Source organism: Clupea harengus, chromosome 19, assembly GCF_900700415.2.
Source record: "Clupea harengus chromosome 19, Ch_v2.0.2, whole genome shotgun sequence".
NCBI classification, from domain to species: Eukaryota; Metazoa; Chordata; class Actinopteri; order Clupeiformes; family Clupeidae; genus Clupea; species Clupea harengus.
In genome coordinates, this window is record NC_045170.1 from 18,626,854 (window position 1) to 18,644,694 (window position 17,841).

General features: G+C 40.1%; 1 protein-coding gene across 10 annotated transcripts in view; it reads right to left on the reverse strand.

Moving 5' to 3' along the window:
• celf3a (cugbp, Elav-like family member 3a) overlaps positions 1–17,841 on the reverse strand; it is a 34,650-nt gene that overhangs the window by 15,456 nt on the left and 1,353 nt on the right. For 7 of the 10 annotated variants that reach the window (XR_004165856.2, XM_031586239.2, XM_031586238.2 and 4 more), the window contains exons 2-5: positions 14,351–14,485; positions 10,905–11,080; positions 10,100–10,376; positions 9,166–9,248 (exon numbers count right to left, since the gene is read on the reverse strand). Coding sequence is in view for 9 of the 10 variants with exons in the window: in XM_031586239.2 (XP_031442099.1) it covers positions 9,166–9,248; positions 10,100–10,376; positions 10,905–11,080; positions 14,351–14,485 (671 nt within the window). In the remaining variant the exon portion in view is untranslated. Of the gene's footprint in view, positions 1–9,165; positions 9,249–10,099; positions 10,377–10,904; positions 11,081–11,256; positions 11,334–14,350; positions 14,486–17,841 lie in introns of those variants that run through there. The other 3 variants (XM_031586240.2, XM_031586244.2, XM_031586243.2) reach the window with 3 other exon arrangements.

Here is a 17,841-nt window from a genome sequence, read left to right on the forward strand (position 1 = left end):
GTGTGTGTGTGTGTGTGTGTGTGTGTGTCACTTAGGGTTACTAGGGGGTCAGGAAGCTTGGTGGCATATGTGTGTAAGGTGATTTGAACTCTTAAAGTAGCTTGCCAGCATATGTATGCTTGAGCCTCTGCGAGTTCATATGTGAGTCTGTCCTTTAATGAAGACTGGCTCACATCTTTAGACCCATCTTATAAACCTTTAGCATTGGTAACACAACTCTTTCCACAAACATAATGTGTATGAATGTATGTCAAACCAAAACAACAAGAGACACAGACACTGAAAGGCAGACTATATAATCTCCAAATTATCGGAGATCACAGATCCATCTATACCCCATTTCCATCAGCCCCATTCATGAGTTACCAGAGTGTATGATCTATATGAAGCAGATGTACACTGAATGCATCTGGTCTAATTATAGAGGTCCAATCTGGGCCCATGTCTGTTTCTTTCTCTGCCAACACACCAACACACCCACCCACACACACACACCATCCCCCTCTCTGGGTTCAAACACCTGCCTTCCCCTTCCCCCACAACACAAACCTCATCTACTGTTCTTCCAACACACACACACACACACAAAAGCACTTTCTTCCTTTCTTTTATGTTCAATAAGACAATAACACACAAATATAACCCAATTCACACGCATGTGTCAGTAATCAGTCCTATACTTTCATATCCTCACTATTACTCAGCATCCCTTTTCAGCGCCTCCTTTCTTCTCGACTTAAATAGTACAATTCCCACATGTGGAAAGGCATGAATGAAAGGGAGAGGGAATCGGGGGGATAAAAGGAAGAAATAAAGATCTCATTGCAGATCTCAACACAAAATGGGGGAGTTTTATCACCTCCAACACACAGCTGGTTCGCCATAGATTAACCGACTCCAATTTACATCATTGAAATAACACTAGGACCTATTAATACATTAATGCAATGTGTTCATCTGAGAACAGTCTCTGGAGTACAGATAAACTGTGGATAAACAGCACACAAGCTAATGCTAATGCTCATTTTTATAGAGACTGTCGGGAAGCTCAGACGTTCCTGGAACCATGGACACACACCTACACCTACACACGCGCGCACACACACACTATGCACACACGCACACACACACACACACACAGGGGCAGTGTGTGCATGTCTAGCTGTGACTGGTGGCCAGTGGCCAAAGACTGTTGACTTGGACACACAAGATTCTTAACCTGCTCACGGAGGAGACACCGGCTCCAGCGCCAGCACCAGTAGGGAAGGGAAGGAGAGGGCTGCCAAGGAGGAGCACGGGTGGTCACCAGTGCCAGGCTGGCTTCCCTTTGTTTCTGATATGATTCTCACGACTCATTCTCTCCTAAGGCCGTTACAGTCCTCCTATGGCCACCCCCCCGCTCTCTGGCTCCATCTCTTTTTGTCTGGCTCTCTTCCTCCCTACTCACTCTCTTACTGTCATTCTATCTATCCATCTCTCTTTCTTTCTCTCTCTCTCTCTCTCTATATATATATATTTATATATATATATATATATATCTCCCTATCTATCTCTCTATCTACATATCACTCTGGCTAGGTAGCAGTGCTCAGGAAAGGCCCCAGCCCTGATGCTGATGTGGATGAGGTTCTGGGCCGGATCCAGTGAGTCACTCTCAGGGTGTCACTCTCACCTGAAAGGAAACACAAGGCCAGGTGCTGCTCCAGTCAAGCCATCTGTTCTCCCCTCCGTCTTTCCAGCCCTCTTTCACCACAACGACTCCCTCTCCCCACCTCGCTCGCTCACTCACTCGCTCACTCACTCTCCACTCCAGGTCAACCTCTTTGACTCTCCCTCTCTCTCTCGCTGTGCATTACTAAAATAATCTTTCAAATTAAGAGAAGTTTAACTCCCTATGAGATGTCAATACTTCCAAAGTAAAAAAGGGGGGAAGGGAGAGCATAACAAGTAGCGCAGAAGAGAGAGAAAGAGGTGGATCAGAGGAAAGTCACACCTCGCACAGCTTCCTCTAAATAACGGTGTGAGCGCGTGTGAGAGCGAGAAAAAGACAGAAATAGGAAATCATGTACCAAAGTGTGAATATATGTACAACAGTGTATACATGTGTATATGTTCATATATGTAAGTGTGTGTTTGTGTGTATATGAATATTGGGTACATATACGATCATGTATGTGTGTGTGTACAGTCTGCATTTTATGTGCACTGCAAACCAATTTGATCGATAATAAAAGATTAATTTCTCTGGCTGCCATGTTACCACCTTGGAGGATGGCGATAGTTTCCCATAATGACAGTGCAGATAAGTTTGTGAAGGACAAAAAGCCATCCTGGTGACACCGCTTGATAAGGTATCCCAGACTCCCATCCTTTACCACACTGATCTCAAACACTAAAATAGCAGGTGCTAGTGGCCTCTAAGCTGAGGTAAGTGTGGGGGAAGGGGGGCTATAAGACAAGAAGGGGTTGCCTCTGTGTGTGTGTGTGTGTGTGTGTGAGAGAGAGAGAGTGTGTTTGTAAGTGGGTGCCCACGTGTGTGTGAATGTGTAAGGACCTTTTTGTGCCAAATTGAGGTGGCTTTCTTAAAAGAGGGTGAATGGGTGCGTATTGTGTGTGTGTGTGTGTGTGTGTGTGTGTGTGTGTGTGTGTGTGTGTGTGTGTGTGTGTGTAAAGCAGTGAATCTAAGGTTTTTGGCGAGATGCAGACTTGAGAGCTTTAAAACTTAGGGGGGATGGGTGGAGGGGGTTTAGGTGGTCAGAGCAGACGGGAAGGAGAGGAGAAGGAGGAGAGGATTTAAGAGAGGGGACACATGCTGATCTCCACATGCAGAGGTCAGCCAGGTCAGACTACTGTCATGCTAATAACAGGATTTGTAGTGGTGCTCCTGGCTCCCCAAAGACATACACACACACACACCGTCATATACTACCTCATAAGCACGCACACACACCCTCATATACTACATAAGTATGGGATCAATATACTGACATGAAGATTACACATTTTTTTACAAATTTGTTTGCAAGCAGAATGTGATTTATAAATGCTCCATGATTTGCAATAAAGCAGAATGTGATTTATAAATGCTCCATGATATGTACACCATGCAAATACAAAATACGTCTATCAAAAAATACCGTTTTGCAAATAAAAATGCTCCTAGCAAACAAATAAAGGATGGGGTTCCAAAAATTTAAACAAAGAATGGCAAAACAAAAAAGGGAAATAAATAAACCGTGGTTTGTATGTCTATATAATTGGTTTTACAAGTGCAACGCACACAGTACACAGCAACCATGTCATTTGTGAATCAGGTGATTTTTGGAACTGTTTTTCCTCTTGTACGAGGTGCAAATTTCAAGGCACCAAAACAACAGGGACGTCTGCCTTCCATTCATCTCAGCAAATGGCTGGTGACTAGAGAACAAGAAAGTTGATTTGTTTTATTTCTATATTAGTCAGAAACGATTTTGATTCAGCTGTGTAATTTTCTTCAAAAGGACCAATATGTAATACATTTACTGTACTAAATCATAAAATGAACATGATGTCATAAGAGATTAAGGATACATACAAACTAAAATGCTGGCTTCTCCAACAACAATGCTACAGCCAGTATATTCTCCTTTTAAAATTTCCATTCCGGAACGGAACGTCTGTTTGTGTTTTGACCTGTTTGATTCCGCCCTCTGCCCATTTCTCCAGTACCATTTCGACACCCCGGGTTGCCAGTTAAGAAAACTAACACAGCGTGCGATCATCATTGAAGTATGCAAACAAACTGGACCAACAAAGATTCTACCCGACCAATAAAGCCTCGGCATCCTTCTAAAAAGCTGCATGACCAGAGACGTAGTAAAATGCGGGTAAATATTGGTGATGCATTTGAAAGATGGAGACAGCTAAGAACGTAGAAGGATTTTAAGACAGATGCCGAGTTGGCTCATTTTCTCCTGAACAGGAAAGCACTGAGCTTCAGCTAAGGTTAGCTAACCATTACTAATTTATCATGGCTACTAGCAGGGATGGTATTTTAAATTTCAATATTCCAGTACTCACATTTATACATGTGCAGCTGGGTTATCAAGGCAACAAGTATTTGAGACACATAGCCAGTGAAGTGATCCAAAGTAGAGCTGGCTAAAGCGGTCATTCTAAAGAAATATACGTCAAACACTGCAAGTTTGACTCTAAGTAGACTCAATTTACTCTACACCTTGAATGAATACTGACGTCCAAATAGAGTAACGTTACTCATGCCCATCCCTAGCTACTAGCTGTTTGTCTATCTTATCGAATAGAAACCATATACCAATCTTAGAAGAGTTTATTCAATTTTGTGACAATCAATGGATGTGGTCAAATTTCACCAGCGTTCGACACTCTCTCCTCTCTCTGTCTTTCTTCCACTGGCTCTTCCTCTCTGTACTCTATACTGGTCAAGTCTCATTTTATCCATGCGACTTACAGATTGTCAAAATTTCTCATGACACTGAATCTCACAGATTTTCACTCCCAATAGCATGGCATAATAATTACAAGTCCATTAGACTGTTAGACTCTATGCGTATGTGTAGCTGTTTTAGGCTACTAGTTAATGAAGTTTCAATATTTCAATAATATACACTAAACTATTATTTTTTCATCTTGAGGCTAACCAGACCTGTTTACGAAATGCATCGCAAATGTAACAATACGCTTGCACGGGTTGTCTTTTATGTGTATGGTTGGGCGACGGTGATGGCTCACTGATTTCCATCACTGGTCTTGTGGATTTCAGTCATGTTAACTTGACAGGTATGCAGGACCTGCACTCTTTCTTCTCTCTGTTGCTCTTCCTCTAGATCCTCTGCCTCTTGTACCACTAGGACCTGCACTCTCCTCTCCTCTTCCTCCTTTCTCTGCTTTTCTCTCTAGTTCATCCTCTCCACCCTCTCCTCGCTATTCTCAAAGCAGTGAGCTTGATTTCGGGATGACAGGCTGAATAAATCCATATGAGCTGGTTTACAATTTGCAAACAATAGAAACACTGCAAACGTATGCATTACCTGATCTACTTATAGTGTCACTTGCCATTGTCAAAGTTTAATGTTGAGCTCGTACTGCGCTTGTCTGTAAAGTTTCAGTGTCCTGGCAACCTGCATGAGCTTCGAGTCTGGGGAGGAGTCGGAGGGGGGAGACAACACTCTCCAATATGTTTTATTTGGAATGCAGTACCGGTTTAAATCACTTGGTGTCCTGTCTACATATTGCTCTTTTAAATCTTTGTTTTCAGGTATGATTACAGATAACTGTATCTTCCACATTAAGTTAAGGTATATCGCACAGTCAGTACACATTGCAGACATGTAACTAACTCTATTGCTAGCTGTAATGCTATAGCTGTATTGCTAATGCTATAACGTTAGCTAGTTTGTCCCGATTTGAACATCCAAATGCAGCAATTTTCTCTTAATTGTTCTATTTTTTAATATCTGGATGCACAATTAAGTTTCAACTAGCAGAGCTCAGTCTCAGTATGCATGATTTATGTCTTTGCACTCTGAATGGTCTTCATGCTAGGACCTCCCGTTCCACCAAACCCCAAAGGGTTGCAGTGTAGCAAATAGCGATTATCGATGTCATCTTCGTACACCAAAATTACTGTAATGTGCGTGAAACCTCGAAATGGTTTATGCTCGGTGTGGTTTTTGATGTGCGTTTAGGGATTCTGTTCTGAAGAGGTACTAATGACATCTCTCTCATTAACAAGCTCTTTCTATGGTCCAAAACCCTAGATCAGCTATTTATGATGATCAAACAAGAATGCCACTGAAAGTAACAAGAAAGTCACAACAAGAAAGTCACTTATCAATATCTTTGCTCGTCTTGAGCAACAATTGAACTGTGTGATTATGTTTCCCCATCTTTGCACCGAGTCTACCACTTGATACCTGTGCCTAATAAGATGATGATGATGCCATTATGTACTTACATATGACAATGAGAGGTCTGGGCAATGTGGGAACTCCCCAACCAATAGCACAAGGCATTTTTAACATCTCCTGTGTCTTACTAAAACAAATTTAATATAACAATTCTTTATTTGGGCTATATACTGCCTTTCTAACAGGAGCCCAAGGTACTTAGTTTCAAGTATAAGAGTTTCTGAAGTATTGGGGATTAAGTAATGGGTGTCTGGACGGTCTTTTTAAAGGATATCCGTCACATGAATGTTGACAAAGCGGGTTATGTAATCATTGTTTTTATTTCAGTACAACAGGGAAGGACACACACAGAAAGCAGAAAGAGACTTAGCGTAGGGCTGTAATCCTACTTCACAAAAGATAAAACATAGCCGACCAAGATTGAACTCTGCGAACTGACACTTCACTGGGCATCTAGATATCAAAAGTAGAACAAATCGAGAGAAAAGCACAGCGTTCGGATATGTTGTACAAACCAGGGCAAAGTAGCTAACATTATGGCATTAGCAAACTGTTAGCAATATAGTTACATGTCCGCAATGTGTAGCTATCTGTGCAATATATCTTAACGTAATGTGTAAGACAGAGCTATCTATAATTGTTCTCTGGGCACACAACCCACTAGTCATTTTTATAAGCTGAATGCAAAGCAGATGCCCCAGTAGCGCCACAAGCTGTTTTGGTGTTGTTGCATTTGCGACTCATACAAGTGTTTACATTTGCAACTGAAACAAGCGGGAAAAACGTATAAAAAATCACCTGATCCACAAACGTTGTGGTTGTTGTGTACTGTGTGCGTTACACTTGTAAAACCAAATTATATAGACATACAAAAACGGTTTATTTACTTCAATTTTTTGTTGACATTTGTGAAATCTGTCCTTATTTGTTTGCGAGTAGCATTTTTATTTGCAAAGCACATTGTATTTTTTATAGACGTGTCTTGCATTTGCAAAGCACGTTGTGTTTTTTTGCAAATTTGAGAGATTTGTAAATCTTTTTGTCACTAAATTGATCCCATACATAAGCACACACACGCACACACACGCACACACACATACACACACTCATGTAGAATTTCATAAACACACACACACACAGCTCGGTCTGAGTGATTTTACTCATACGTTCAGGCATACTGATTTGTTTGGATTAGCAGGGGTAAACCACCAATAACCTTTTTCAATAATTCAGTGTATGAAAATGAAGTTCTCCTATGAGAGATGCATCTTCTGCTCAGCCTCAATAAAACGACTCTCTGTTTCTATTGAGCTGCATCATGATGTAGGTGGGACCGGGATTGGCTGGCACACTTGTCACTATCAAATTTCTCAGTTACCAGTACCAACTAAAGGATTAGTATAGGATTGTGTAGTTTTTTTAGTGGCATCCATTAGTAGAAACGGAATATGATATTCATAATTATGTTTTCATTAGTGTATAATTTACCTCTAACTATGAATCGTGTTTTCGTCAGCTTAGAATAAGCCGTTCGTATCTACATAGGGAGCAGGTCCTCTTCCAACACACTGGCTGCAGTCGGAGAGTCTGTCCTATTGTCTTTTCCTAACCACTTTTCCTTGACCTCGATGGAAACGGTCATGAGGTCATGGAAAGATGTGAAGTAAAATTCATAAAGACTTATGCAAAGGCCGATGTTATTGACGTGGGTCACATTGATCAGTTGTTGATTGGGTTGTTGTTGCTGCCACAAGGAGTTGTTGTGCAGTACTATCTCCTTTCCTTTCGTAAAGGATGCTCCAGTGTACCCTATGCTAAAGGAGATATGCACTGAAGCACCTTTCCTAAGCATTGAAAGAATTCAACCAGCTCTCATCGTGGCTGCCACTTACTTCCGGGTCATCTCACTCAGTAAGGAACCTTCCTAAGCCAAAAAGACTATTCGAAAGGGGCCACTGGCTCAAGATAGGGCTTTTCGCATTGTTATAGCCACTGTAGGTACTCGTACATGCTTGTAAAGGGAAGAATATTCAGCTGGTTGCAATTCAGCAACCTCACCAATAGATGCAACTAAAAACTACACACTGTACCTATAATGTTCACAAATGATCCCTTCAATTATTTTAGTTATGATTAAAGTTACGTTGTACACTTGTGCCAACCAGCCCCAGCACAGGACATGCAATGGGGTTGGTTGGCACCAATTTAAAATGCTATAGTTATAAAGAATAAAGTGACTTAAGCATATTATTCAAACCAGAAAATATTAACATTCAACAGTCTTCGTAATTGGCGTTAATATTAATGACAATTTAAAGAAAATTACATTTGATCACTTAATAGTAGTTATGATCTTTAATTCTCTCATTTAAAACAAACCCAAGATCATTGTGCCAACCAACCCCACCCACATTAGGACACAGAATATTTTCATATTTCATATCAAAATATCACTGATCCTGATTTCAATATACTAAAAATTAATAAGTTTCTATATTTCAATCTAACAATTCTATAATGTATTTAAGGGGGGGGGTACCATTTTTTTGACTCTGCACATTTTTAAATTTGGCCCTTTAGCTCAACAGTTTGTGACCTTTATATGTTCTGACAGAATAGATGTCTGTGAGGCAATCATTTTGATGTTAGATTTTTGTGGCAGCACCCTGTAGTTAACTGTGTGCCAACCAACCCCTCTCTGCTCTCTTATGTGCATTTGTCAGATGTACAGATGAATGCCCAGTAGAAAAGATGTTCAAGTAGGCAAAACATCTCAAACATGTCTCATTTTGATGTTTGACACTCCATAATAACTATAATTCTCTGCATACTACACAATCAATATCAATGACAACAAGCAAAATATTATACACAAACAGCATACTGTCCAGTTCTTCAATGCATTCATCTTCAAAATAACCGAGAGGTTTTCTTTCCAGTGACTCTCTCAGAGGACTTTACTGCACAATCACAGCAATCAACACCAGACCCGAGATGTACACTGATGTAGACTATGAGCCTCTCTGTGAGACGCCACAGCAGCTGTTAATGGAACAAATCTCAGCATGTCACCTCCCTTTTTCCGTGTCAGTGCTAAAGACAGAAGAGACTTGCTGACAGACAGCATCCTGTTGTCATCTATAGCCCTGCAATATGGGTCTCTAATGAAAGAAACCGGTTTGACGTTTTTTTTTTTTTTTTTTAGACGTGTATGAGTGTTGCCAGAGACGGTACTCACCCCCGGTAACGTCTTCTGCTCATGCAATGCATTCTGGGCCTTCAGAGCGGACTCGCGGGCACAGTACGTGAGGAAGGCACATCCTGAGGGAGCAGAGAGGTAACGGTGACGCCACAGCACACTCGGTAAACAGAGCACTTCAAAAAACAATGCAGCGCATCTGCCAGCACAGTTAGAGAGACCTGCTGAAAACATTAAAGCTTGGGGCGAGGAACACACTACAGTGACCTTGCCGTGGAGTCAAATACATATGGGGCAGTCTGCTTCAAAATATGACGTAAAATGTGTACTATCCCCATATTAACTCCTCCAGTGTATTATAGTGGAGAACATCAGAAATGAAACACACACACACACACACACACACACACACACACACACATATATATATATATATGTCGGTGTGTATGATATTTGGGGGGGGGGGGGGGGGGGGGTTGTGTGTACATTTATTAGCAGACATTTTTCAATGTTAAATGTTAAATGCAGTTTGGTTTGGAGGGTGTGACTCAGAAAGGTTGGCAGGGGGGGATGGATCTGTTGCTGGGTAATCCTTTTTGAATTGCTGGATCACTTTGTTTAAATAAATGGTCAAATGTTCCCTAGAGCAATGTCCCTTAAAAATTATAAGATCAATTTCGCAATAACATAGGAGCTGAAGACCTATCTGCTTTTCTTCATTATCATTCATTCGCCCATCTGTTCTTACCCTCTTGTATTGAAATAAAAATCTTGCCTGCCAACTATGTCACGCTAAATACAACCAATAAAATTACATCTGAAGTAATTTAATTGTAGAGAGAACAATAAGCCAGTTCTATAATGTATATTTAATGGGAAGAGTTCCCTACCTTTATGCATTCCCGTGTACTTGTCTTTTATCACTGTAATAAGCCAGTTCTATAATGTATATTTAATGGGAAGAGTTCCCTACCTTTGTGCATGCCCGTGTACTTGTCCTTTATCACTGTAAGCTCATAGATCTTTCCAAACTGCTCGAAGATGGGTTTCAGGTCTTTTTCCTCCAGGTTCCGCGGGATCTGCCCAATGAAGAGCTTTATCGCGTCGGGCTCCTTCATTGAGACGGTGGGGAGCGGGGCTCGGCGCCCGGCGATCTGCTCTGAAGGAGCGGTCGACGGGGAGGTCTCCCGAAGAGGGTCGTCAGGCACGGATAGAGGTGAAGATGGAGACGGCTTTATCTTGGCACAGGGCTGGAGAGAATAGAAAGACAATATTTGTTTAAAATAAATGAAAATGAATTAGAACACACATTACCTAAATGTTACGCTGTAAATCGCGTGTGAAATGACCTATAGTATAAGCAAAATGTGATAACGTTGCCATCATTTAAATAGCCTTGACAAAAAATGTAAAACCCAAATGCAAATAGACTTAACATATAACCCAGTTAATTACACGCAAACGTAACCATGACATATACGTTATTGCTGGTGCATCGTGAGAAGGCAATGAATAAGCACGTAAATCAGAAGTCTACAGGTGTACATGTGAATGGGAGAGTGGGGAAAATGAAGGTAAACAAACGCGCACAGACGTCCTTTGTCTAATCCAATAGAAATGTAGCCTTCGCTGGCAGGCTGTGTCGACCTCTGTTACAACCCCATTCTTAAAATCAATAAGCCCAAATAATAAAATCACACTATATTTAAAATAACATACCCCTTACGAAAATAATTCAAACAAAATCCAAGCGAATAAGAAACATTTTAATTTCTCACATGGGTGTTCTCTTCGTCACGGGTGAATTGCAGATTGTCTCCCGCTCGCTTTCTCTCTAATCTCAAAAGGTTTCGTTTGTCTGTCGTCTTCTCGCTCGTGTTGACCCTTTCAGTTTCCGTTATGTAGCCTTGGGATAACGACAGCTCCTGGGAATCTGTATTTTGACAAGTTGTCCCTGGAACGACAGAAAAATCGGTCACTCCTTAGCTGCCTCCAGTGTCAATGTCTCTCAAAGGGTCATCTCTTGCTTGTGGGCGACTTCTGATAAGGATTTGATTCCTTGGCTTTCCAAACGACGAATTATTATGATATATTATTGGAAAAAATACGCCACAGAAGATATCTGTTCACCTAATATGTTGCGTAGTACCAGACGTGACACAGACAAGATCTCTTCGCTCAATGATCGTGGGCTCGATGTCTGTCGTGCGTTGCTCTATAGTGTCCTGAGCCGGTGTCTCCCTCTGTCAATCTGTGTCCCGTTCCAGCCCTCCCTCGGGGTGTGACAAGCGGTGATGTCGTATGCCAGGGAGAGTCGACAAGTCGCTACACATCAAACGGCACGAACTAAACGGATCACTGGCGTTTTATAATTGATTTGCTCGTAAAATTACCAACTTGAACCAAAATATCAAGTTACAATAATGGAGCTGACCCAATGTGTTTTTTTCATCAAACATTTAGAAAAATAAACGAATCCCAAAAAACCAAGAGGTCTATTTCAGTTTTAATTATATGACATCACTCCGATTTGTCTTTGTTTGATGGGTGCAAACCGGCAATTTAACAAGAATCAGTTATGAAACCAAATTATGTGAAGTACCACAAGCTAAATGCACATTGTGTTGTTCACTCATGGGTCGACATCTTAACGACCAGTGCTGCTGTTCGTTTTTCGCAGCGCAAGAAATTTGCCAACGGTCCCTGACGTCCAGAAACGCAAATCCGCCTTTTGTTCTTGTTGAGCCCTGGCCACGGTGCTGAAACGGCCAACAGTGATTACAGACTAGGCTTCACAACTCCAATCATTCTAATACTTCTGTCAACGTGTACATTTAATGAGTGAGATGATAATGGAACTGAAGCAACTTCATACAGGATTAAATGACCCCTTAAGAATAAAAATACACAATGTAAACAAAGGGCTACGTCATAACCTACGCACACATAGCCTGATATATCGCACGCACAGGTGTAATATTTCCCCACACAATCTGCCTATAAATCCTCATCACATCAAAATGTTAGCCTGCAGGTGTGTGACAAAATGTTAGCAAGCAGGTGTGTGAGGGATCCGGACCTCTCTTCATTTTTATGGAGTGGTCACCATCTGCCACCCGCCTCTAAATCCCATCTCCGGCTTTTGCCGGCAGTGGCGGGCTGCAACAATAATTCTCATTCTCCATCCTATGCCACCCTGTTCACGCTAACCACCAGACCGCGAATTTTGTAGGCAAACCCTATTTGCTGGTCATATTTGTCACTAGAAAATATTCTCTCTGAGAGACAACACTATTTTACATGTACATGGTCGTGTTCTAGTTTGCCATATTCACTGTGCAACATGCTTTCTTAAAACTTACAAAAAAATATTAATTCTTTACTCGGATTCCTATTAGCTTCCACAAAGTGGTAGTTAGTCTTCCTGAGGTTCACACAAAGACAATTACAATGAAAGACCATTTAAAAACACATTTTAAATTATTTTAAAATCACACAGGATCAGTGAGACACGAAAATGCAATAAGCCAAATACTAAGATCAGAAAATAGGTTAAATTACTACCATCATACTCACTATCCTTAGTGTATCAATATTATTGTGGTAACTTGTAAAGTTATAGTGATCTTTTGCCATTGCCTGTGTCACAAAGGCTAATGTGTTACGTCCATGGATGTATTATATTTACCTTACTGTAGCCAGTTTCGCTGTAGGCCTACAGTGTGTGCAGTATTTTTTACTAGTTGAAACATTTTGCCCTCAATGTCATATAATCGTTATGTTGCAGGCATTGCTATGATATAATTCCTCAACAAAGTAGTAAGACTTGCAAACTGTGTAGTCTAAGGGCCACTGTGTCACACATTATTAGCTACTTAGCTAGCCATACTGGATATGTCTTATGTGTGTTTTAGCTGGTGTTTTGATTGACCAAGCTGCGTCTGGCAAGCAACATTCTCATTTTTATTTTCTCCCTCTGTGCTCCACCTTTCCTTTTCTTCTTAATGTCCATTTCGCAGGGGCGACTTCTCTAAAATGTTAGCCTTAGAGAGTCAGAAGACAATTGCTATGATGTTATTCAGGACATTCAATGGAGCAAGCAACTATTCTAATCCTGGTTAACACAACCATAAGTAAAACTGTAAAGACAAACAAAACAAAAAAACGATTAGATTTCCCCTAGTAGTAGAAGCATATTTAGAAGACATGAAAATGCAGCCATACAAAGTGTTGGTCTCAATTATAGCCTGTGTTATACGCAGTGTTATGTGTGAGTGCTCCCTCTAGTGGTACTATGAGTGTACAGCTATTGGTAAGATGTAACAAAAGAACTCCCTCCACAAATGAAAGGCTCAAACATCCTCATCAAAGTGAAAAACATTACACTGAGCCTAGTAATCTTGACACACACTTTTATGTCACGAAAGCAAGACAGTGTGTGTATGTGTGTGTTGGAGAGAGACAGAGAGAAATATGATAGGGTAATAAGAGTTATTTTCTCTTTTTCAATTACTGGAAAACTGGATGGATGCAGGCAAAATTTATGTGGGTGGTCATTGTGCACATTTAATAAACTAATTAGACCAACCAAATTATTCAGGTCTTATAATGATGATTAACTTAAAACACTCAACCTCACTTTTTACCTTTTGGACTACCCTCAATATTCAGGACAAAATATGTTCAAAACCGTGCTTCTCTTTGTGTAAATAAATTGTATATCAAGGGCTTCTCAAAACTGAATGATGAAACAAGATTTTAATATCAGCAAGGCCATGCTTTGCTAATCCAATGAAATACATTGTGCATCTGCACTGGGACAAAGGTGACGCTATATAGTGATCACTAATAAAGGAAACAGTTCAGATTTTAAATAACCTGCACATGGACATGAAGAATTAACAATTTCTTACAGAGTGGCGGTGGGTAAAAAAGGTCCTGAAATATGTGCTTATAACTGTGTATGACTGTGACATTTCAACAAGATATTACTGCTTTTGATCAGTTGAATTTGATTCCTCATTAAAGGTTAATTACATTCTGTGACACGGTTCTCAAGGCTGACATTTTTGTTGATAATTATTTGTCTTCAAACTTCAGGTCTGTGAAATTTCATTCATCATAAAGGTCAACTGTACTCTATATTTTCGGTGATGCAATTCTTAAATGGCTTTCCTTCCAGAAATCCTGTTTGTTCACTGTGACAGTACTTTAGGTGACTCACATGCAGGGTTACCTTGAGATGAGTGCTGGGAGGGACTCAATAACACAAGCAGTCCTTGGCTTTGCCCTGTTGCTAGGCAGAGTGTCAACTCCCACAATCCAGGCTTGTGCAATTGGAACGTCTGTACAGGTACAACTGGAGGACAAAATAAGGGATGGAAAAAATAAAGAGAGATTATTAAGTCTCAGAAGAGAAAGGCAGTAACAGCAGAGGACAGTCACTGAGACACAGACACAACAACTGTCAAAAGAAAAGCAGACAAGAAAATATAAAAGGGCCATCAAAAATCTTCATTGAAATATTATATAGCAATTAAATTACATGTAAAGAATGCAAGACAGCTTAAAGGGGGAAAAAGGAAGAAAAAAGCCGGTCAAATTTCAAGGATAACACTTCCGTTTATTATTCTAATGGCAGCGTTGTACAAACAGCTTAATCCGTTACTTCATGAGTTAAAACAATATGACTTGACCCTGATCTTTTGTTTGTCTCTCCCTCACATATACGCTGCATGTCGCTGTCGCTTCTCAATACGCAGGCGGAGTCACGTAACCTTTTCGAGCTTGCCAACGTGACATTCTGATTGGTCAGCGGGAAAGTAAGAGCTTCAAGAACAAATCCGAAAACTCGACAGTGGCAGGATGCAAGGCAGAGCTTAGAAAACGGCTCGAATGAAATTGTGTGTAGCATTCTTAACAGCGATATATGTGGGTGTAGCAAAGGGCTGGATAAGAAGCGTGCAAGGTGTATTCAAGGCATGGGGAAAAACGGATAATAACAGTTTACATTAAACTACTGAAATAATCTCTTACACGGTCACGGATGACAACCCATCTCGTTTTTCATTGCAACAGAATGCGTAACAATTAAGTTAAGAATGTCAAGGCTTCAATCCTAAAGCAAAAGCCATTTTCTTAAACAAAGCAACTACATTACACTACACTAACCTTTGAACTACGGATGCCAAAATGATAGCCTTTTAAAATGTATCATTTGAAGGCACCTGACCTTTTCGGTGTGCACCCATCTATGAGGAAACCAGATGTCCTGGCCTGGGACAATCATTGACCTACTGACCCTTGAGGCCCCTTCTGTCATGGGCTGAGCAAGCACACAGACTACATGCAGCTCACATTACTCAGGTTTATCAAGGTTTCTGGTCTCCAATTTGATTTTTTCTTTTCTTTACTCAAGTAAAATATTGTTTTTAAGATCTCAAGTCACCTATTGCCTGGTTGCCTTGTGATATGAATTTATTTAAATGGTTTGTAAATACTCCTATAACTCTTTAAAAATAGCATGCCTTAAGACTACAAAATAGTTGGACATGAATCATTCTTAATTTATTTATGTTGATCTAGGACTTCAACAAAATGTCATCTTGACTATTTTGTAACCTTTTAGATACCCATTTTCTGTTTTCTAAGCCTCATAAGAAAAAAAAAATGTAAATGTTATTTCAAAGCTTTGAGCAATGGAGGTGTTAAGACTACGGTCCCCTAGATTTAAACACATTTTAAATATTTTGTTTGTACTTTTAACTTTTACTTGTTTGTTCATTTTTCCACCCCTTACTCCTTTCCAATTTACTACCAGGTTGTGTTCTTTATTAATCATCTTGCGTTTGTTTTATTTTTTTGTTTGATGCGTCACAAAATTGTGTCACCACTAAAACTTCTTTTATATTCCTCTTTCAATTGACAACCCATTTCCCTTACACTATGCTACTTGAGAGTTGACCAATCTCACAACACTGTGAGGAAAACTGAGCTTTCCCATCCATTGGCATTACAGCAGACACTGTAGCCATACAGGCCAACTTTAATTATGGTAGCTGTTGGGACTGAATGCAAGACTACATTCCCCAATGTCTGATAATGAAGGGAGATCTCTGAAGCTCAAATCTCTTATTCCGTGAAATGAAGCAGAGAATGTCAATTCATGCCTATTATTTCACTGATACATTTTTTTTTTTAAACTGGCATAGTGCAGTAATTTGTCTCTTATATTGGAGTAAAACTCAATCTTCCTCACAATGGTTTCTCAGTTCTGTTTATTGCTCCAGGTACTCCAACAGCACTGCATATTTATGGGCTAACCCTGCTCCCAGTCACCACTTCCAAGCCAATCAAAAGCAAAATAATCTGTTGAGGTCAGTGTGGATGGGATAGGATGAAATAGATCAATGACTTTAGGACACCCCCAGAAATATGCATTGCCAACATTTACAGAGAATCAACTTGTTGAAATCCTTCTAAAACCCTTCACCTGCTGCTAGATTGGAATTGTGACACATTTTTAGATACTAAACCTGCGCAGATTTGAATTACTAGACCATTTGCTGGGACAGTTTGTTGTGTGGTTGTTTCCAAGGTAACTACAACTACTATTCTGAGATAAAGAATGTGTCCAGCATTCAACAACTTGCTTAGACACAACACTAATGGTTGGTTAGTTACTAGTTACGGTTTCTGCTAACAGTGGCCTTAACAGGCCTAATGCCTCCATGCATAGACTTTACTAAAATACTCAAAGCCAACTGGTGAATGCATCACGCATTTTTCAGTATGACTTGGGGCTGTTACACCCATGATATAAGGGTGAGCATGTCATTTGATACTACCTCAATATATCATATATTTTTAGAAAGCTGAATAAGACAGGCATCTGCCAGATGCATTTGGAGACATGGATTCTCTTCAAGAGCTTCCAAAAAAACTACAAAATATTTTTCTCCTTTCCACCAAATCTCTACCAATGAGACATGGAGGATGCCATCAAGATCAATATAGTCCTGAACTTACATTAATTATTTAAGAAAAAAAATCCATAAGGCCTAAATTTAGTATCCCTGGCCGAGACAAGAAGCCATAAAGAAGCTATGAGGCAAGAGAAGTTAAGTACATTTTTAACCTCAATGTGGATCATTCGTTTATGTATGTAAATGTCTTATAATGTATAGGTCTACTTTAAATTCAATACAGCATACTTCTTTAGGAAACCTGAAACCTTATTTTAAGAAGGCATTTTAAATTCACTTCGTCAGGGTGCTTTACTTTACTACTATGCTTTACTTAATCTAGACTGAACCACTGAACCATGTGCTATGTAGATAAATCTCATTTCTGCGAGTGGTCTAGACTGGACTGGGACAGACCACCACTGTGAACCACCACTCACATCCAGCCAATCAGACCATGAATATGTTTCTACCTGTCAGCCATGTTCTAGTCAAGGGTGTATAGGTGTGTCTATGAAGGGAGAGGCTTTGAAGGCAAGACTGAAAAAAGTCTCAATATGAAAAAGTTTCAACTGCCGCTACTAAGGCCAAGTATCTCTAGGTATTTACAGTTCTAAATATTGTAGTGTTTTTATTCATTTACAACACTTATTGTGACCAGTTTTACAGACATCATATATGCAAATGTAACAGCAGTCGAAACGTTCACTACATGAATATTAGTAGATTATGTAAACTGTGGTATGGTATT